Raw genomic sequence first — 22788 nt, forward strand, 5'->3', positions numbered from 1 at the left:
GAGCTACTGTATGTGGAAAATGAGCTGCCGCTGTCTTCATGAATCAGATCGATTTTTTTTTTCATTGGATTGCATTATTCTCGAGTTTTCCCAATATATTTGAAAAGTATTTTAATCGATAGCTTTTCAATTGATTTATGGTTTTATTTGTAGGCTACATGAGTGGCCGGATAAACAAAGTAGTACGATATTATTCACTCGTAAAACGGACATCTAAGAGGGGATTAAGGAAACGCAAAAAAATAGTTAGTACGTTATGTGCTGCATCTTAAAATTGCTTGTTAATAGCTAAGATTGATAATTTTTTAGAAACGGAGCCCTGTAATACGAGCTAATGTTGAAACGCAACGGTTACAGGACATGCTGGGAAATGAAGTCCTTATCTCCTTATCGGGAAGAATTACTGAGGGTTTATTTCAGCTGCTGGGAAATGAAGTCCGGCTAGCGGGCTTTTCCTGCCACGCAGGCGTAACAGTTCCGTCTCGCAACCCCATTGGTTAGTTTTTTCGGCAGGGAGGAGGTGCTTGGAATACTCGAAGAGAGCGTGCGAGTGACGAGTTCCTTTCGGTGTTATTTGATTCTGCGAGCGCGCCTTTTGATGGAGTGCAACTCGCATAACAGGCACGTGTTCAGATTTTTCAGCACATCGGACAGAGATGCGAGGTGAGTGTCGGTCGAAGGGTATTCATTGATGTGAGCGATGGGGGCTGGCAGGGCTCCTCAAACAACAGAGAGCGGCGTCTACAGCAATCGGCGCATTAAACGATGGGGACATCGAAGGCGGTCGTGAGAGAAAAAGGGAGAAGGCAGCAGCCAGAGGGGATTAGTTACCAAACTGACAAATTGCACCATCTCACCCATCGGGAGAACAGTAGCATGGGAATCTCTGAACATATTTTATTTGCTTTTCTTAACGAAAGATCCAGTGGTTTATGGCACTGCATAACCCAAACAACCGTGTGCTTGGTCAGTTGGCGATTTTAAATTGCTTCCCCTGTTGGTGTATGCGTGAATAGGCCCGGTGATGAAGTGCCCACCCGAACAAGGGTGTACCTGCTTTGTGGCTGTTGTCGGTATTTGGGCGAGTTTTTTTTTTTTTCTTTTCATTTTTTGTCATTTGCACCAAATTATTAACTGGTGGCTACAGAAGACCACACTGATCTGAGTTGAGTGTCCTGCTTTACACCATGGTGTAAAAAAATGACTTACCAAAGGATTCTGGGAAATGACCATATCAACGGCGCATGCTAGGATCTCCGACATGGTGAAATCCATTAATGAAAAACAACAGGGTCAAAAATGACTGTTAAAATTAAGCTCAAAAATTACTAGCGGAGTTTATTTGGTTTATAAAAGCAAGGCAATTTAAGATAATATAAATGCAAACCTAGGAAAAAATAAACATGAATGCAAATCATTACAGACAATAACTAAATAAGGGATGGGTCTGACATCTGATCCTGCCCACACCAATCCCTGTCAAATCTTGCATCCTATAGTGAGAGATAGTTGGTTGTAGCAGTCCATTTCATTCCTCCTATGATGTCATCCATAACTACGGGGTTGATACACCTACTCGGCTCCTGCCCACCTGGCTGGCACTTCAAAATATTTACTTCCAATACTGGTGACTTGTGAAATATACCAGAGACATGGGAAATGAGGCTTTCCTATCCATGAGTTCATATTACACAAGTCTCTATTCTGCTTTCTTCAAAACTGGTCTTTTACCAGAAATATCCAAGCTCAGGCCTTTTTTTAATATGTTTAATTATCTTGGCAACTGAGCGATAATGCATGAATGTGTCCTGGCTCCCTGCCTATGGTTTCCTCTTCCTGTGCTCTAACTCCACTGTAATTATGAAGTGGATAGACGGGTTATCCCAGTGGTTACTCACAATCAGTCGGTAATTTTTCCCAGTAATTCATCTCTTTGTTTAGTCATCTGGTGTAAGCATCCAGGAGTGGTGTGCTGCATGGGAGAGAACTCAGCCGAACATCAGAAGAAATTCCTTGGAATGTCTGTCAGTTTACAAGGAGAGGGGAAATTGCTCATATTGCTTTGTCCAATCATTAGAACAATCTTGACATAAACTGGCCATTCAGCCCTACAATGCTCGCCAGTCCTTTCCATTTATTTCTTCTAAAAAAACATCAAGTCGAGTTTTGAAAGACCATAAAGTCCTACTGTCTACCACACTACTTGGTCACTTATTCCAGGTGTCCATGGTTCTCTGTGTAGAGAAAACTTCCTAATGTTTGTGTAAATTGTGTTGCTGTGTTCTTAGATTAGACAAGTTTGTTAATCCCATGGGGAATACAGACTCACAGGACAGATAATACAGCCAATTAATCAATCGATCAATCAGTAAAAATAATCTTATAGAGTACATTAGGTGGAAGCATTAATTGCCTCATAGCAGTGAGCAAAAAAGCAAGCAGAGGTGCTTCTTAGCACACCATGGTGGAATGAGTCTGTGGTTAAAAGTGCTCCTGGAGGGGATGGAGGGCATTCTTAATGAACTCATTTTAAAATAACAGTCTGGATCCACTAGACTAATTACCTTCATAATTTAAAACACTTCAATCATGTCTCCTCTTAATCTTCTTTTCCTTAAACTGTGAATCAGCCTAGTTGCTCTTCTCTGGACTTTTCTAGTGCAACTGTGTCCTCTTTGTAGACCAAAACAGCACCCAGTACTCCAGATGAGGCCTCACCAGTGTGTTATAAAGCTTGAGCAGAACCTCCTGTGACTTGTACTCCACACATCAAGGCGCGATATAACCGGACATTCTGTTAGCCTTCTTAATGGCTTCTGAACACTGTCTGCCAGTTGATAATGTAGACTCCTAAATCCTTTTCATAAGGTGTACTTTCAATTCTCATACCTCCCATTGTGTATTCAGACCTAACATTTTACTTCCTACATGGAATATGTTACATTTACTGACATTAAATTTCATCTGCCACAAATCTATCAAAGCCTGTCTGCAAGTCCCTCTGTAATAATTCAATTGATTCAAGTTTTTAACTTCTATTCCTTTCCAATTCATTTTTATATACAGTGGGTACGGAAAGTATTCAGACCCCCTTCAATTTTTCACTCTTTGTTATATTGCAGCCATTTGCTAAAATCATTTAATTTTTTTCCTCATTAATGTACACACAGCACCCCATATTTACAGACAAAAAAAAAATTTTTGAAATTGTTGCAGATTTATTAAAAAAGAAAAACTGAAATATCACATGGTCCTAAGTATTCAGACCCTTTGCTCAGTATTTAGTAGAAGCACCCTTTTGAGCTCATACAGCCAGGAGTCTTCTTGGGAAAGATGCAACAAGTTTTTCACACCTGGATTTGGGGATCCTCTGTCATTCGTCCTTGCAGATCCTCTCCAGTTCTGTCAGGTTGGATGGTAAACATTGGTGGACAGCCATTTTTAGGTCTCTCCAGAGATGCTCAATTGGGTTTAAGTCGGGGCTCTGGCTGGGCCATTCAAGAACAGTCACAGAGTTGTTGTGAAGCCACTCCATCGTTATTTTAGCTCTAACAGCCCGTATTGATTTTTGATTGTTTGCTTTTCTCCTGACGGAGGGGGTGTGAGCAGAGGGGCTGTTTGCACAGAGGCTGTTAGCTTAGAAGGTACGGACGCTCCTCTAAAAAATGATGAAAAGACTACCTTCACATTGAGCCCTTCACTGCGGCGGCTTTATCGCGGTGCTTCGTTTACTTAAAAGTCAAACAGCCGTATTGATTTTTGTTTACTTTTCTCTCTCTCTCTCTGACATTCTCTGCTCCTGACGGCGCTCCTTTGAAGAGAAGATATGTTTGCATTCTTTTAATTGTGAGAAAGAACTGTCATCTCTGTCTTGTCATGGAGCACAGTTTAAACTTTGACTAAAGGGTGTTATTTCATGTCTAGAGGGCTCTAATAATGTTAAAATCGTATTTAGAAAGTCATAAACAGGTTTTCTATGCTCTAACTGCAAAAATATTCATAAATAAAGATTTATAAATAAATAAATTTCCACGAAGTAGGATTCTTTATCTGTCTGGAGCCGATTAACCACGATAAATAAGGGTTTATATTTATAAACAGTGTGGGAGAGTTTCTAAGGGCTTAAAATATATAAAATAACCATACAAACATATGGTTTCTACTTGTGGATTTTCACCTATCGCTGGGGTCTGGAGCAAATCCCCGCGATCGAGGAGGGATTACTATATATATATATATATATATATATATATATATATATATATATATATATATATATATATATATACACACACACACACTAGTTGTCCCCCACGGCTCCACCCATGCAGTAGTGAAACAAGACAAACGTTGGCATTGTATCTGATCATGTTCAGCTCTGATGGGAGAGCATTCCCCATGTGGGGAGAAAAGCAGAAGGCCATGATATCTCTGGCAATTGGCAGCTACCCTCTAAAACACACGTAGCTCTGATCTCTCTCTCAAAAAAATCTATATATATCTCCTATCTATCTATCTATCTATATACTGTAGATATATATATATATATCTATATCTATCCATATATATATATATATAAAATATAGTGGCAGTAGGGGGCACTAGTGCTCCCTTGAACTCTCCGGTACCAAGCTAGACACTGGATAACAGTCCCAGACTTTTTATTAATTAATAATACTGTGCACAAAGCACCCTCCACACTACTCATAAATTACACAAAAACACGATGAAAATACTGTCTCCTCCTCGCCCAGACACTTCGCCTCTCTACCTCCCAGCTCAGCTCAGTGTCTGGACTGGCCCGTAGTCCTTTTATAGCCCCTGACCTGGAGGTGTTCCTGCCCAATTAAGTCCACAGTTCTTTATTACTTCCGGGTCAGGGTAAACAGTCCTTTTCTTCAACCAGGGAGCACGTTGTTCCATATTCCCGGGTTATAAGGCACACAAGAGCCCACGAGCCCCCCTACAGTGACTCCCGGGGCCCCCAAGGTATCCAGCAGGGCTGTGTAAAAACACTACATAGTCCATGAGGCCCTGCTGGAACTCTGGGGACGATCCTGCTGTCGGGAGAGCTCCTCCTGGCAGCCTGGGGTGAGGGCGGAACACAAAGCCGCAGCTTATAAACTCCCACACTGTTTATAAATATTCCCCGCACAGTTATACAGCATAATCCCTTTGTATTCTCTTAGATATTAGGTAAGATCCATTGAAATTATGTATATAAACACACTGTTTATATACAGTAAAACCTAAATATTATTTTAAAGATATTGAGTGTCTCCGATATCACATATGTTACAGCCATTACGATAGACAGGCCAGCAGCAATAAATACGTACAACGCAAGAAAAATAGTATACAGTAAATGTGTGTACAGTGACACTAAACGTACGTACATGTACTAAGTACTGTAAGTAGAAAATTAATTATGGTTACTCACCAACAATAACACGATGACTTGTCCGATAACAATGAGTTTAATTTTACTGCACAACAAAGGAGAGCATTACAGCTCTTCCAAAGGAGCCCCTTCAGGCGATTGTGTAGCACTGCCGTTGTTCTTCTTCTGGCAGTCTTCAATCCAAATCCCTAAAGCAGATTCCATCCGGACTACTGCCTTATTACATCCACTTACAACTCGTTTTGCACCCTGGTTAAAAGGACACTGCGGCCGTAGATCTTATATTCCTTTCCTACTTTTTAAATAAAAAGAATCGTAGCCTTCAACAAATCCAAAATGTTTACCTTTTTGGCAATCGTTAAACATCTTCCGTTTGCACTTGGGCACGGCCCCTGAAGCAGTAGCAGATTGTTTTGGAGCCATAATGAAGGGCTTGACTATGCACAAAGATAAAGATAAACACAAAAGAGCACAACTCTTTACACAGCGAAACACGTTAATGATGAATGAGCGAGACGAGACTTCCTGGTTAACACTGCATTCAGCAGCTTCTCAGTCTTGGTTAGCTTCTCAGTCATCCGCCAATAGCATCCCTTGTATGAAATCAACTGGGCAAACCAACTGAGGAAGCATGTACAGGAAGTAAAAAGACACATTGTCCGAAGAACCCGCGAAGCAGCAAAAATCCGCGTTATATATTTAGTTATGCTTTCATATAAAATCCGCGATAGAGTGAAGCCACGAAAGTCAAAGCGCGATATAGCGAGGGATTACTGTATTTTAATTTTTCCAGTGTTGAAAAAAATGCAGTGTGTTTTTTACACTGGCAATAAGCTGCATTTTTTTTAATAAAGAACCTTCTAAAATGAGATTTTTCCCCTTCATTGTAGGACTACAGACCCAAAGAGGGAATAGTGCAGTCAAGGAGAAAGTTGTGTTTAATGTAGATACTATGGAACAAGTGGTGGCCGCGATCAAGAAAGAGGATTGTGAAGAGGAGTCTCTCCCTGTTTCACAACAGCCCTTAAGCATTAAGCAAGAAGCTTTTGAAGATGGGGATGATAATTTAATAAGCAACGATTTTGAAGACAAAACTGTCAGCTGTAAAGTGGAGGATTTTGAACTGGCACCCAAAAGCTTTGAAAGTGTAAGTCATGAAGCTGTACATACCCTCAAGAATGACTGGTCTACTGGGAATGACCGGTGTGTATGGCAATGTGCTAAAGTGAAAAAGGAGATGAGTGAGTCAGGGTCCATTCAGATGGGAGAGTGGTCTCCTCATGTGCAGTTTGTCCACATAACACCTGCAAAAACAGAGTATAAAGACAAGTTGATCAGATGTACACCCAATGAAACTGAAGCAAAAGAAGACCCGTCATGTACTGGACACAGAGAAATATGTAAGTGTTTAGAATTTTAGACATTACACCAAAGGCTTCTGCTATGGTGTTTATGTTGCAACTCGGGGAGCTGTTGGGTTAAAGCTAGGCAGTACTGTAATTTAATGGGGACATCAGTCAGTTTGTATATTCTTGTTCATCATCATCATGACACCGAACAGTGAGAAACAGTATGTTGGTTGATGTAGTGATTACAGGTGATAATACTACTAACACTTCCATTACTGCTGTTTCTCCCACCGTCTCCAAAGATGTGTCAGTTAAATGAATTGGTGACTTGAAATTTGTTTCTGTGTCAGAGTGGGTTTCACTTGCACCCTGTTTGGAAACGAGGATTCCTATGTGCTCCTTGATTCAGAATTGGACTAAGCTGTAATATACAGGCAATTCTATGAATATATATTTGCACTTATAAAGGTTTTTGCTTCTTTAGAATTTAATTCTTATGTTTAGTGTATGTTTTGAATGGAAATCAATAACATCATTATTTTTTATTGTATTAATTTTTAGTATTTACACAACATCTTAATAATGGTCTTGTGAACACCATGTATGAATATTAAGATGATCATGTATTCACATTATCCCTCTGAGGATCGAAAACCTTTTCTTTAATAGTGGTAGCTTCAAAACAAGTAGGCCCTAGTGTCAGGTTTTGAACTCTCGATTTTGTCTTTCCCCATTTTTTGCTTCTTGGTATTTTTGAGCCTCATCTTCCATTTTTGACTAACATTTTTGTTTTTCGTGTTATCTCCCAGTCCTTTTGATCGCATTAATCCTTGTGGGTCACAACACACGCATGTGTGAGATTTTATGCATACACTCACCTAAAGGATTATTAGGAACACCATACTAATACGGTGTTTGACCCCCTTTCGCCTTCAGAACTGCCTTAATTCTACGTGGCATTGATTCAACAAGGTGCTGAAAGCATTCTTTAGAAATGTTGGCCCATATTGATAGGATAGCATCTTGCAGTTGATGGAGATTTGTGGGATGCACAGCCAGGGCACGAAGCTCCCGTTCCACCACATCCCAAAGATGCTCTATTGGGTTGAGATCTGGTGACTGTGGGGGCCATTTTAGTACAGTGAACTCATTGTCATGTTCAAGAAACCAATTTGAAATGATTCGAGCTTTGTGACATGGTGCATTATCCTGCTTGAAGTAGCCATCAGAGGATGGGTACATGGTGGTCATGAAGGGATGGACATGGTCAGAAACAATGCTCAGGTAGTAAGGGGCATTTAAATGATGCCAAATTTGCACTAAGGGGCCTAAAGTGTGCCAAGAAAACATCCCTCACACCATTACACCACCACCACCAGCCTGCACAGTGGTAACAAGGCATGATGGATCCATGTTTTCATTCTGTTTACGCCAAATTCTGACTCTACCATTTGAATGTCTCAACAGAAATCGAGACTCATCAGACCAGGCAACATTTTTCCAGTCTTCAACTGTCCAATTTTGGTGAGCTCATGCAAATTGTAGCCTCTTTTTCCTATTTGTAGTGGAGATGAGTGGTACCCGGCGGGGTCTTCTGCTGTTGTAGCCCATCTGCCTCAAGGTTGTGCGTGTTGTGGCTTCACAAATGCTTTGCTGCATAACTCGGTTGTAACGAGTGGTCATTTCAGTCAAAGTTGCTCTTCTATCAGCTTGAATCAGTCGGCCCATTCTCCTCTGACCTCTAGCATCAACAAGGCATTTTTGCCCACAGGACTGCCGCATACTGGATGTTTTTCCCTTTTCACACCATTCTTTGTAAACCCTAGAAATGGTCGTGCGTGAAAATCCCAGTAACTGAGCAGATTGTGGAATACTCAGACCAGCCCGTCTGGCACCAACAACCATGCCACGCTCAAAATTGCTTAAATCACCTTTCTTTCCCATTCTGACATTCAGTTTGGAGTTCAGGAGATTGTCTTGACCAGGACCACACCCCTAAATGCATTGAAGCAACTGCCATGTGATTGGTTGATTAGATAATTGCATTAATGAGAAATTGAACAGGTGTTCCTAATAATCCTTTAGGTGAGTGTATAATGAACCCTGCAATGGATTGCTGTCCTGGTATAGTTCCTGCCTTGCACCCAATGTCTACTGATTATTAAAATAGATAAATACAATGAGTATGGCCCTGGATATTTGCAAATAAACTAGAAATAGTATTTATTTCTGTATTAATATCCAATATTAATACCTCAGAAGATTGTCAAAATGTGTTATTTGTGTGGCCTCGGCTAAGGTGGTATTGTTGATATTACTAACCCAAATTTCTGCTTACTATAATGTAATGAATCACTCAGGGATTACCCACACAGGGCCAGTTTAGAGTGACATTCTAGACCAGGGGTCGCCAATTCCAGTCCTGGAGGGCCGCAGTGGCTACAGGTTGTCATTCTAACCCTTTTCTTAATTGGTGACCAGTTTTTGCTGCTAATTAACTTCTTTTGAACTAATTTTAATTGACTTGCTCTTGAAGACTCTGACCCCTTAATTGTTTTTTTCCTTAATTAGCAGCCAAACAATAACAAGATACAAAATGAGCCAAACAAATGGTGTCCATCATACAATATCTGAAAATAATGAAAGATGAAGGTCTCGGGAATGTCGATCTTCTCAGGTCCTCAAAACATTTTAATAGTGCTCTTAGAAAGAGAAAATCAACAACATCAGAAAAGTCTGCTAATGCTCCACTAGAGGAGCAACAAGCCACGAAATTAAAGAATTGGTTTAATTAACGACAAGAATTGGCACCTCATTAAGCAGCTGGTTGGAGTGTAAATGATTGGAGTTTGAGGCCCTGACTTCTGTTGGCTCACTCACTTCACATTTCACTTCTGTTTGGGTGCCATTTAAGGAAAGAACTGAAGCAATTCAGAGGAACGATGAAGAAATCCATGGGAGCAAATCTTAAAAAATAAGTCAATTAAAATAAATTCACAAGAAGTTACTTAGCAGCACAACCCGGGCACTCATTAAAAAAGTGTTAGAATGAAAACCTGCAGCCACAGTGGTACTCCAGGACTGGACTTGGCGACCACTGGACTAGACCAACCTGTGCATGTTTGGAGGTGGACATTAATGTCTATGTTGTGTTCATCAAAGCATGCTGACCTGTTGCTTATTAAATCTTCAGTCTTTGAGTAAGAATGTAAAAAACACAAAGGTAGACTAGCCAGCCAGTTGTGCTTGTTTGGTTACTTAATAGCTACGTTTTCCCAATATCTCATCTACAAGTGGTCAAGATTTAACTTGATGACATAGTAGTTACTCCCAGAACAGAACTGCGTTAAGGAGGTCTTCCTGGCTTCAATCTTTATTGTACTCTCCCCTTCGTTTCCATGGATGTTCTTCTTTGCTTAATTTAGTGTTTAAATAAAGAATTCTTTTAGATCTACTTTACTAATGCCTTTGATGATTTTTTTAGACTAGGATAAGGTCTCCACACAGTCTTCTGTGTTTGAGACTGAACAGGTTTAATCCTCTGTTAGAGTACAACATGTCCTTAAGTCCTGGGATGCCCCTGGATGCTCTCCCACTTTGTCTTTCTTGTCACATGGTGACCAAAACTACACACAATACTCCACATGCAGTCTCCCTAGTGTCTAGAAACAAGTCTGAGAGGAAAACTCTGGTTATCTGTGTCTCTTTCATAGGTTGTTGTGGTGTGAGATTTTGTATATAAATTGATAAATATTTTGTATGTCTTTATTTGTAACTTAGACAAAGCAATAGATAGTGTTACATTATTAATAAGAACAGCAATGGTTTGATGGTTAACAACCACCTCCTTTTAGGACTGAGTCTTCGTAATTTTATGAAAGGGCTGGGGGAAGTGCATGAAACCAGTTTGGCAAGTGTTTCTCTGCACGGTTCTCTCAGTCAACCCCCACAAGAAAGCCAATCTACCGAGCTGGCACGCATCAGCTGAGCAAATGGTTTTGGGGGCAAGTATGAAAGGTATTGTGTGCCCCATTGGTCTGAAGTATGGCTGTTTGGGATTGGCCTGAATCGGAGGCCATTCTGTAGCAAAATAGTGTAAGGGTTTGAACAAAGAATGCATAAATTCGGTTGCTTTATCCCTCCCTATCTCTCTTACAAACATCACCATGAACAAGCATCTCTCTGTCACACCATTGCAATGAGAAGCACAACTCAGCAGCCATATTGAGACAGGCATGCGGCCTGTCCTCAAGAAAGCTGACCAAATATGATGCCTTAACTAGAGACATTTTAAGTAACAAACAAGTCTGTGTGCTGCCTGAACCTACACAACAGCATTTATCAGGTTGTATGGTTGCCAATATTCACTTGTACTTTGCTTATTGTTATTATTTTATGAATAGTACTAATAATACATCATTTAAAGTTGTAAATTACCTCCTGCTTGTCTTTTACTACACTTAATTGCCTGATGTTAGAAATGCAGAATGGAAAGTGCGGAGGTGTTATATGATACAATACCTTATAAACAGTGGTAAGTCTGTTAGATTTGAGGCATTCTGACAAAGGATACACATTAATAATACACATAGTATAGTTATTAAATGTTTTTACATTTAGTGTACTATTACACAGTGCATTCTATGGTATCATTAACTATTTTTTTGCTTAAATAAATATATATTTACATACAGTTCGTACAGTCAGGAATGGATTAATTGTTTTTATATACAATTTTATGGGGAAATTACATTTGGGTCGCGTCCAGAGTTTTGGAATGAATTTTGGTTGTGACCAGAGGTACCACTGCACTAAGATTAAACTAAAAGAAGCGTTCAGTACAATCCATGATCAGGCTCTGCCAGCACATCACTGATAAAAGAGAGTTAGAGCTAACAGATGTGCTCTCAGTGCTCCAAGCATTATGCTTCCAATATCATGTTAAGAAATTTGGCTGGTGCAAGGTTATGGAGGGATGAAAAATCAAACGTCCTGGGGCTGAGCAAGTCAGTGTGTCAGTGGTTGGGGGTCCTTAAAATTCCAGGGTACGGTAACAATTTTTGCATTTTTCGATAATGGCGTTTTGCTACACTAAACCAATTTGATGTTTAACTAGAAGTTTCACTGCCACATGCTACAAAATCTCTTTAAAGTAAAAGACATTTATGAGCTGTTTCTTTTGCTGGGCTTAAGAAATATTTTCTCATTGTCAGATATTGCTTAATAATGACAACAAAAACAACAGTATGTAGTCCATGGCCCAAAGATACAGCAGCATTCATTAGTACAACGACGTTTGACAAAGACTACAAAAGCACATGATTGGTATTGTGCAGCATGAATTAGGTCTCCAATTATGAGTGATTACTTGTTAACTTTCCTTCTTAATGATTTTGCCCAAACTCAGATGGTCTTTACTGGTAAACGTGCACCCCAAGCTATTTTGGTTTTAGCACAGACCTTAAACAACCAAGAAATCTGTTACAAACCAGGCAGGCGTTCACTTTTTTCACTGTCTTCCACTTGCCTAAGCAAAGACAGGTTTCACCTCCATCATCTATATTGAGTCCACACTCTGCACTGGGGAAATATGGTCATCTTCCTTGTGAGGGCCAAGAAGTAAAACAACTGAAAAGAATATCACAAGGAGGAGGCACCTCTGAGGCTCGAAATCAAGATCTTTGATTTATTAGACACACGTTTTAACCACCTTAGCCATAGAGTCCCATGTTTGACTCTTTATGTCACCTTTCCATTTTACTCTCTATAACTTGATTTTTGGGCGGAATTCTTGAAACTTTGCATTTGGAACAAGAAGCTACAGGTGCATGGTTGGAATTTTTTCTGCTTCAGTTTGTGCTTTGAGTCAAAGTGGTTGTTAAGAGAAAAAGTGGACTAGAAAGAAAACTTTTTTCTGAGAAGGTCTACCAGGAAGATGATTGTTATGAGAAAGTTGAAAGGGTAGGGTAATTATTGTGAGGAAGTCCACAGGATCAGGTAATTGTTATGAGAATAGGTACTGCGCAAGGTCATTATCATATATGAGAAACCCTGAAGAGTAGATGATGAGAAATGGTGTGAAACGGGAATATTTTGAGATAAGAAGTGTAATAAATGTAAGGTTCGCCCAAGTCATAAGGCTCACTTCATTGAACTGAGATGGCTATATGTGCTCTGCAATGGTTTCCTATGCTGTGCAATAAAGTCTATTCTGACTGCCTATTTGTAAACTCAGTTTGTTTTTTTTCTAAAGAAGGTTTCTCCACAACAGTACATACATACATTTTCATCCTAGCTTCCGCAAGTGCTGGGTGACTAGGGTGAGGAAAATGTCTTTGTTGAAAGCCCTTAATAATAATAATAATTCTTTGCATTTACAGTGCATCCAGAAAGTATTCACAGCGCATCACTTTTTCCACATTTTGTTATGTTACAGCCTTATTCCAAAATGGATTAAATTCATTTTTTTCCTCAAAATTCTACACACAACACCCCATAATGACAATGTGAAAAAAAGTTTACTTGAGGTTTTTGTAAATTCATTAAAAATAAAAAAAATTGAGAAAGCACGTGTACATAAGTATTCACAGCCTTTGCCATAAAGCTCAAAATTGTGCTCGGGTGCATCCTGTTTCCACTGATCATCCTTGAGATATTTCTGCAGCTTAATTGGAGTCCACCTGTTGTACATTCAGTTGATTGGACATGATTTGGAAAGGCACACACCTGTCTATATAAGGTCCCACAGTTGACAGTTCATGTCAGAGCACAAACCAAGCATGAAGTTAAAGGAATTGTCTGTAGACCTCCGAGACAGGATTGTCTCGAGGCACAAATCTGGGTAAGGTTACAGAAAAATTTCTGCTGCTTTGAAGGTCCCAGCACAGTGGCCTCCATCATCCATAAGTGGAAGAAGTTCGAAACCACCAGGACTCTTCCTAGAGCTGGCCGGCCATCTAAACTGAGCGATCAGGGGGAGAAGGGCCTTAGTCAGGGAGGTGACCAAGAACTCGATGGTCATTCTGTCAGAGCTCCAGAGGTCCTCTGTGGAGAGAGGAGAACCTTCCAGAAGGACAACCATCTCTGCAGCAATCCACCAATCAGGCCTGTATGGTAGAGTGGCCAGACGGAAGCCACTCCTTAGTAAAAGGCACATGGCAGCCCGCCTGGAGTTTGCCAAAAGGCACTGAAGGACTCTCGGACCTGGAGAAACAAAATTCTCTGGTCTGATGAGAAAAAGATTGAACTCTTTGGTGTGAATGCCAGGCGTCATGTTTGGAGGAAGCCAGGCACCTCTCATCTCCAGGCCAATACCATCCCTACAATGAAGCATGGTGGTGGCAGCATCATACTGTGGGGATGTTTTTCAGCGACAGGAACTGGGAGACTAGTCAGGATAAAGAGAAAGATGACTGCAGCAATGTACAGAGACATCCTGGATGAAAACCTGCTCCAGAGCGCTCTTGACCTCAGACTGGGGCGACGGTTCATCTTTCAGCAGGACAACGACCCTAAGCACACAGCCAAGATATCAAAGGAGTGGCTTCAGGACAACTCTGTGAATGTCCTTGAGTGGCCCAGACAGAGCCCAGACTTGAATCTGATTGAACATCTCTGGAGAGATCTTAAAATGGCTGGGCACCGACGCTTCCCATCCAACCTGATGGAGCTTGAGAGCAATGGGCGAAACTGGCCAAGGATAGGTGTGCCAAGCTTGTGGCATCATATTCAAAAAGGCATCATATTCAAAAAGACTTGAGGCTGTAATTGCTGCCAAAGGTGCATCGACAAAGTATTGAGCAAAGGCTGTGAATACTTATGTAGTGTGATTTCTCAGTTTTTTTATTTTTAATAAATTTGCATAAACCTCAAGTAAACTTTTTTCACATTGTCATTATGGGGTGTTGTGTGTAGAACTCTGAGGGAAAAAATGAATTTAATCCATTTTGGAATAAGGCTGTAACATAGCAAAATGTGGAAAAAGTGATGCACTGTGAATACTTTCCGGATGCACTGTATATCGTGCTTTTATCACTACTCAAAGCACTCAGCAATTGCAGGTTAAGGGCCTTGCTCAAGAGCGCAACAGAGCAGAGTCCCTATTGGCATTTACAGGATTCGAACTGACAACCTTCCAATTGCCAGTGCAGATCCCTAGCCTCAGAGTCACCACTCCATCTACATGTTATAGGACAGAGAGCAGGCAGCTTTGAGCCCAGAGTTAGTCATATAGACACACACACACTTAAACCAGTGTTTCTCAGCAGTTTGATTCACATAAGGCTGCCGCTGGCTCCCGACTAAATAAGATGTATAAGACAGTATAATTTCCTCCCCACTTTTTCCCCACAATACCACCAAAGGGATCGACACAGCCTTGCAAGACTTTTTATCCTGTTTTTAATCACGCTTCTTTCAATCTCCCTGACTTCCTGGCCGCTGTTCAATCTTATTTCTCTTTTGAAGTTTTGCTGGTTTCTCTGTTCCTGGGATGTTGGTGTTGGTCAAGGAGCTGGGAGTGAAGCAAGTGTGATTAAACTTACTTTGTGGCACAGTCAATCCCTTCTTGGGGTTGTGATTATACCGTGAAGAAGTGTTTTTTTTTTCACCCTCATATGATCTCAATAAAATCTTGCAAGCGGTGTGATAAAGTCAAATTTCATCGGGCGAGGTGGTTCCTTGCATAAAACTTCAGGAGGCAAAAGTACGACATAATTGCCTATTGGTACAATAAGAACATTGCTGATGTACACTAAGTTGAATTGAAAGAGTGTGCTTGGTTAACTAACATAATTAGAACAGGCAGCAGACAGCCTCTGGGTATAGTACTTGAACCCATAATTATTGAACTCAAACTGTCACACTGCAACACTTCATAGTCATACTAAGCAGATTTTATAAATCAAGTGTTGCCTCAAGGCCTTCTCAGTAGTCAGTACTTTTGACTCAAGATTTGTGCATAAAGATGAGATGTTACATAGGCATTATATTTGTTGCTGTTTATTCACAGCTGTGACAAGTAGTACAAATGACCAATCACAGACAACTATAAATCTTTAGAATGCTCTGAACCTCAGCTGTCCAATGGTAATTAGCCTTTCACTGTATACCACTCATCATAGGTGGGATCTTTTGTTAAAAGCAGACTAACTCAGCTGTGACTTGCTGTTCACCTCAGAGTATACATGTGCAAATTGCATAGTTTAATAATGAAAGAGAACAGGCAGCATAGAAACTTATGATTTGTTTGAAAGAAGACAACTTTGGGTATGTAAAAATACCATTATTTCTTTTGACTGATTTGCAGGTTCATTGCATCATATACAAACCACTTTGAAATATGGCATGCATAAATGGTTAATCAGAAAGCCATGTCAGATTTGATCCAAAGATGATGTAAAAGATAAATACCCTATAATCCTATAAAATGGAAAGAGCAAGTTATGTAGCATATGTAGAAAAGCAGGTTATATGAGTGAGGCATAGGGTTAAATAAATCTCATGGTCCTCCAGCATCTGATGTGATTTCTGGAATATGCTTTCTAAATATTGTCTTTTATTCTTTCAGTATGACTGAGGTATAGACAAACTTTACCAGTCCTCTGCTGGATTTGGCAATTGGAGTTGGATTAATGGCCTTCTAGAATTACTATTTCATTCTATGTGATTCATTTTTGTTCTAGTTTAATAAAGTTAATTGTAGCTGCCGAAATAAGATATGGTCAAGCACGGGTAAAACTCGTGTCTAAAGAAATCTCACAGTCCAAAAGTTTGTTTTGAAAATATTTAGTGAAAGTTAAAAGCAAATAATCCACACAAGAATTAAAGAAAAAATAGTTACACATGTAGAATAAAAGGCAAAAAAAGGGAAAAATGTATCTTGTCTAAAACTTAGCTTTTCTTGATAGACTTTAGTTATTTCTGTACTAGAAGAAGTTTACTTCTTCTCTACTTAAAGATTCTTAAATTCTTATATACTTAAAGATTCTTAGTTTCTTCTTCTGTGTGCTTTAAGCATGCGGCACAGCACATGAATTAAGTACTGTTTTCTTACATATTTACAAACCGGATTCCAAAAAAGTTGGGACACTATACAAATCGTGAATAAAAACTGAATGCAATGATGTGGAGGTGCCAACTTCTAATATTTTATTCAGAATAGAACATAAATCACGGAACAAAAGTTTAAACTGAGAAAATGTATCATTTTAAGGGAAAAATATGTTGATTCAGAATTTCATGGTGTCAACAAATCCCAAAAAAAGTTGGGACAAGGCCATTTTCACCACTGTGTGGCATCTCCCCTTCTTCTTACAACACTCAACAGACGTCTGGGGACCGAGGAGACCAGTTTCTCAAGTTTAGAAATAGGAATGCTCTCCCATTCTTGTCTAATACAGGCCTCTAACTGTTCAATCGTCTTGGGCCTTCTTTGTCGCACCTTTCTCTTTATGATGCGCCAAATGTTCTCTATAGGTGAAAGATCTGGACTGCAGACTGGCCATTTCAGTACCCGGATCCTTCTCCTACGCAGCCATGATGTTGTGATTGATGCAGAATGTGGTCTGGCATTATCTTGTTGAAAAATGCAGGGTCTTCCCTGAAAGAGATGACGTCTGGATGGGAGCATATGTTGTTCTAGAACCTGAATATATTTTTCTGCATTGATGGTGCCTTTCCAGACATGCAAGCTGCCCATGCCACACACACTCATGCAACCCCATACCATCAGAGATGCAGGCTTCTGAACTGAGCGTTGATAACAACTTGGGTTGTCCTTGTCCTCTTTGGTCCGGATGACATGGCGTCCCAGATTTCCAAAAGAACTTGAATCGTGACTCGTCTGACCACAGAACAGTCTTCCATTTTGCCACACTCCATTTTAAATGATCCCTGGCCCAGTGACAACGCCTGAGCTTGTGGATCTTGCTTAGAAATGGCTTCTTCTTTGCACTGTAGAGTTTCAGCTGGCAACGGCGGATGGCACGGTGGATTGTGTTCACTGACAATGGTTTCTGGAAGTATTCCTGAGCCCATTCTGTGATTTCCTTTACAGTAGCATTCCTGTTTGTGGTGCAGTGTCGTTTAAGGGCCTGGAGATCACGGGCATCCAGTATGGTTTTACGGCCTTGACCCTTACGCACAGAGATTGTTCCAGATTCTCTGAATCTTCAGATGATGTTATGCACAGTTGATGATGATAGATGCAAAGTCTTTGCAATTTTTGCTGGGTAACACCTTTCTGATATTGCTCCACTATCTTTCTGCACAACATTGTGGGAATTGGTGATCCTCTACCCATCTTGGCTTCTGAGAGACACTGCCACTCTGAGAAGCTCTTTTTATACCCAATCATATTGCCAATTGACCTAATTAGTGTTTATTGGTCTTCCAGCTCTTCGTTATGCTCATATTTACTTTTTCCAGCCTCTTATTGCTACTTATCCCAACTTTTTTGGGATTTGTTGACACCGTGAAATTTTGAATCAACATATTTTTCCTTTAAAATGATACATTTACTCGGATTAAACGTTTGATCTGTCATCTACGTTCTATTACAAATAAAATATTGACATTTGCCATCTCCACATCATTGCATTCAGTTTTTATTCACAATTTGTTTAGTGTCCCAACTTTTTTAGAATCTGGTTTGTACTTCACACACTCAAAAGGCCCATAAGCCGATTGGCTCATAGGCATGTGCCCAGGCACGGTTTAAAACCATATGCCTTCCATCATACCTTACACAAGGCAAGGCTAGACACTAACAGGAGAACATTGTTCACTCAAAGCTGTTCGAAAATGACAGGAAAATACCAACACAATTCTATTCGCGGGGGTTATAGGAACCTCCCATATTTTATGCATTATCATCTAGTAAAGTATTCATGAATCTTATAGAACTAGGAAAATGGCTCTTACATTAATATAAACCTGACGACAATGGTTATTTGTACTCATCTACCTGTGTTTTAGTTTAGAGTGTATTTCTAAAATAACATGTTTTCCTTCTCTTCATTTATTCCAGCATCTCAACATCCTAAATATTCAAGAAAACGAAAATATGTGTCAGAAACAAAGGATTTAAACTCTAAAGAAAGTTTTTCAAATACTGGTTGTGTTATGAAGCATAAGAAGTGCAGGAGATCATCAGATGTAGCCAGTCTTCAGAGGTGCACAAAGGCTCACACTGAAGAGAAACAATATTGCTGTTCTGAATGTGGCAAACGGTTCTCATACATAAGCCGCCTTAACGCACATATGAAGAGTCACACTGGTGAAAAGCCATTCTTTTGTTCTGAGTGTGGGAACCGATTCTCTCAGAAAATCAATCTTCAAATGCACTGGAGAATTCACACTGGGGAAAAGCCACATTGCTGTTCTGAGTGCGGCAAAAAATTCTCGTGCATAAGCTCTTATTACAGACACATAAAAATCCATACTGGGGAAAAGCCTCACCTCTGTTTGGAATGTGGCAAACGATTCTTATGTAGAAGCCATCTTCAGTCACATATGAAAATTCACACTGGAGAAAAGCCACACTGCTGTCCTGAATGTGGAAAGAAATTTGCACATAAAAGCTATCTTCAGATGCACAGTAAAATGCACACTGGAGAAAAACCACACTGCTGTTCTGAATGTGGCAAACGATTTTTGTCCCGAAGCCAAGTCCAGACACATATGAGAATGCACACTGGAGAGAAGCCACATTGCTGTTCTGAATGTGGAAAACGTTATTCTGGAATAGGAACTCTTCAGCATCACATGTGGGTTCACACTGCAGTGAAGCCCTACTGCTGTTCAGAATGTGGCAAAAAATTTTCGGCCATGAGCAGTGTTCGGGTGCATATGAAAATTCACACCGGTGAGAAGCCTCATTCCTGTTCCGAATGTGGTAAGCAATTCTCGAGTAGAAGCAATTACAAGACGCATCTGAAAATTCACACTGGTGAGAAGCCTCATTGCTGTTCTGAATGTGGCAAACAATTCACAAAGAAATACAATCTTGATAGGCACAGGAAGGTCCACAATGAAGATACAGGCCCATCTTGATATCCCACCAGTCCCCATAACCTCATGTGAATTATAAACTGAAGCATTACTTGGAACCATGAAGATATGACATCAAACCCGCGGTGCAAAGAAAGACATTTACAGCAGTATAATATTATGTCAGTAACCAAAGAGTGAGGTTCCCTCCTGTTTTAATAATATGCACAAAAAATAATTTTGTGAAATGAATCGCCAAACATCATGATTGATGTTTATGGTTGATTTTTTTTCTGCATTTTCCTAAACCTATTCTGAGTTACCTTTATATGCAAATATTTTATTTATTTTTTTGGCTATCAATATCCAATTTTGATTTTTTTTTTCTTCTTGAAGACTGTTATCAAATCTTCTTATTTTCACTATGCAACATCACCTGAAGATGAAGATTATCATAACCGGATAAAAGGTTGGTGCTGTGCACTTCTTGCTCATCTGAATTTTTGGGTACAATACAAAGAATTGGCAGTGTGGATGGGAATGGTTCTTAGGTTGTCTAACTGAAATGTAAATCATATTTCTGGCAATAGTCTATAAATCTTTATTATAATATTGATGTAAAGTTAATTTGGGCGGACCCTATGTTAATTACTTCATATCATTCATATTCTCAATGTTCACTCTGTTTTTCGCCCCCATCCATTTCCTTGTGCCTTACCCCTTGTTAAGAATAACATAGAGAAAGACAGACCCAAGTCCATCTTCATGTCCCAAAAATGATCACTTATTACAAACAGCAAAAATAGTCATTGTAATTGGATTAAATAAGATTATAATATTTAAGTTTTGTTTTTGTTTTAGCATTATTTAGATAAGATGTAGTTTTTAAATGAATATACAGCAGGACCAAGACTATAAATATATTTTAGAGCACATAAGTGAAAAACCAGCGTAACTTGCGATTGTGTATATTTCAACAGGAGTTTAACAGAAGTCTGGGAAAAGCAAAATGTAGCCCCGGTGCTAATGATTCATAATGCACATGCTGCCTAGAGATGACCCTGAGTCAGAGAATGAAAAGCTGCAGAAACCACTTTGAAGAGGCACTGCAAATGAAGTTAAGGTACAAGGACCAGCGAGAGAGGTAAAGTTTTAGAGGATATTATAGAAAAGGGAGCCATGAGATCTGTTCTTCTATTGAACCATCAGTTAAACAAATTGATTGGAAGATTCATTTGTTTTCACAGTGTTGATTTCTGGGATGTAAAATACATAAGAACTCTGGGAAGAAATATACAAATGTTGTAAAACATATGTTATCTATTAGAATATATAGGTTTAAGCTTGGATAAACTAACCAATGTGTACATGCTTGTTAGAAGATGTGAAATTGGTGCATGGGAACTGAACTTTGTTAACTTGCATCTCATAATTAGCTTAAAATAACTACATGAACAAATATTAAAACCACAGGAATTTCTCAGCTGTCCACTTTTTAACTGCTATCACTTACTAAAATAACCATTGAAAGTGGTGAAAGAAGAGGCACCTCTATTGTTGTGATGCAAACACGATACAGCTTTTGAGAAAGACCGATGACATATGGCTTTTGATATGAGAGATGTGAAATGTAGAGTTAGAGAGAGAGAGAGGGATGACGTAGGCAGATGCAACTGAACATCAAGATGAAAGCACAGAGCCAGCCGTCTACTAAATGAAAATGCTTCCCAGCGGACAAAAAGGATAAAGCAGTGCCATTGCAAATATGTTTAAAGAATGCCTCAGTTGGATTAAGAAGAATGGCCTCTCACTTGGCTACACAGACGTTGATTTGAATCATTCAGTTTGTATGTTTTCATTTTCTTCTGACTTCTAATACTTGATGCCTGGTAATGCCTGCAAATAAATATAAGTAAAGATGCAATTAAAGTTTAAATATTATCTCACTGAAATGAAGGGATTATGTTAAAAAAATGCTTTAGTTCCCTCACATTTTTATCCAATCTTTTTTGTTCAACCCACTGAATTAAAACTGAAAGTCTGCACTTCAATTGCATCTGAGTTGTTTCATTTAAAATTCATTATGGTAATGTACAGAACCAAAATTAGAAAGATGTTGTCTCGGTCCAAATATTTACGGTCCTAACTGTAACACAAGTTTAATAATTCAGGCATTTCCAGTCTTGACCAATATAAAAGTAGCCATTAAGGGTTAAAGTGTCTTTTCTGAACACTTTTTCACTATATAAAATTGTTAGGTGCAATCTAGATAGTACACTGAACCTTGTGTGCAAATTTAAGACAAGTTTGACAGTTTTTGCACCAAACCCTTTTAAAGAAATTAACCCCAAAAGACAAAAAGTATTGCAACACTATTTATTTAAAATCTCCATTATGTGGAAAATGCTCCAGTATCTTGTGTACACACTAGACTTACCAAGAGAAACTTCCAGACTTGCTTACATGAATCCTCCTTAGGAATGATAGAAGCAGACCCAGCTGAACTTGACCAGCAAATTTAAGTTGATGAAAGAAAAATTGCTAATTAAAAAAAGAAAAAAGAAAAAGGGATGTGAAATGCAGTTAGAGAGAGAGAGAGAGATGATGTAGGCAGATGCAACGGAACATCAAGATGAAAGTACAGAGCCGTCTACTAAATGAAAATGCTTCCCAGCGGACAAAAAGGACAAAGCAGTGCCATTGCAAATACGTTTAAAGAATTCCTCAGTTGGATTAAGAAGAATGGCCTCTCACTTGGCTACACAGACGTTGATTTGAATCATTCAGTTTGTATGTTTACTTTTTCTTCTGACTTCTAATACTTGATGCCTGGTAATGCCTGCAAATAAATATAAGTAAAGATTCATTTAAAGTTTAAATATTATCTCACTGAAATTTCCTTGTGAATTGAAGTCTTCTGCCCCAAGTGATTAGTGTAATCGTGAGCTCTGCTTGTCTGAGTGATGTGTTGTTCATTCAGCACTTCCTGAGGAAACATTTCACATTCCAGGAACCAAAATGTGGTAGTTCAGCCCGGACACAAACCGG

The 22788-nt window shown here is 39.4% G+C and overlaps 1 protein-coding gene across 2 annotated transcripts; it reads left to right on the forward strand.

The window, feature by feature from the left end:
* Positions 1-579: 579 nt before the first annotated feature.
* On the forward strand, positions 580-21700 carry LOC120528113 (gastrula zinc finger protein XlCGF57.1-like). Of its 2 annotated transcripts, XM_039752152.1 has the most exons (5): positions 580-663; positions 6292-6801; positions 18779-19922; positions 20137-20209; positions 20721-21700. In XM_039752152.1, exons 1-3 carry the CDS (start codon positions 657-659, stop codon positions 19801-19803), a joined length of 1542 nt encoding a protein of 513 aa, XP_039608086.1. In that variant the 5' UTR covers positions 580-656; the 3' UTR covers positions 19804-19922; positions 20137-20209; positions 20721-21700. The 2 variants fall into 2 exon arrangements, with proteins under 2 accessions (XP_039608086.1, XP_039608085.1); XM_039752151.1 differs by having other exon boundaries at positions 18779-20209.
* Positions 21701-22788: the final 1088 nt, after the last annotated feature.

This window comes from Polypterus senegalus, chromosome 4 (genome assembly GCF_016835505.1).
Source record: "Polypterus senegalus isolate Bchr_013 chromosome 4, ASM1683550v1, whole genome shotgun sequence".
In the NCBI taxonomy this organism is placed as follows: Eukaryota; Metazoa; Chordata; class Cladistia; order Polypteriformes; family Polypteridae; genus Polypterus; species Polypterus senegalus.

Bases quoted from the DNA above. Each gene is read 5' to 3' on its own strand.
- LOC120528113 (XM_039752151.1), top strand. The intron at 6,802-18,778 runs GTAAGTGTTTAG...CATTTATTCCAG, and splicing joins TACTGGACACAGAGAAATAT to CATCTCAACATCCTAAATAT.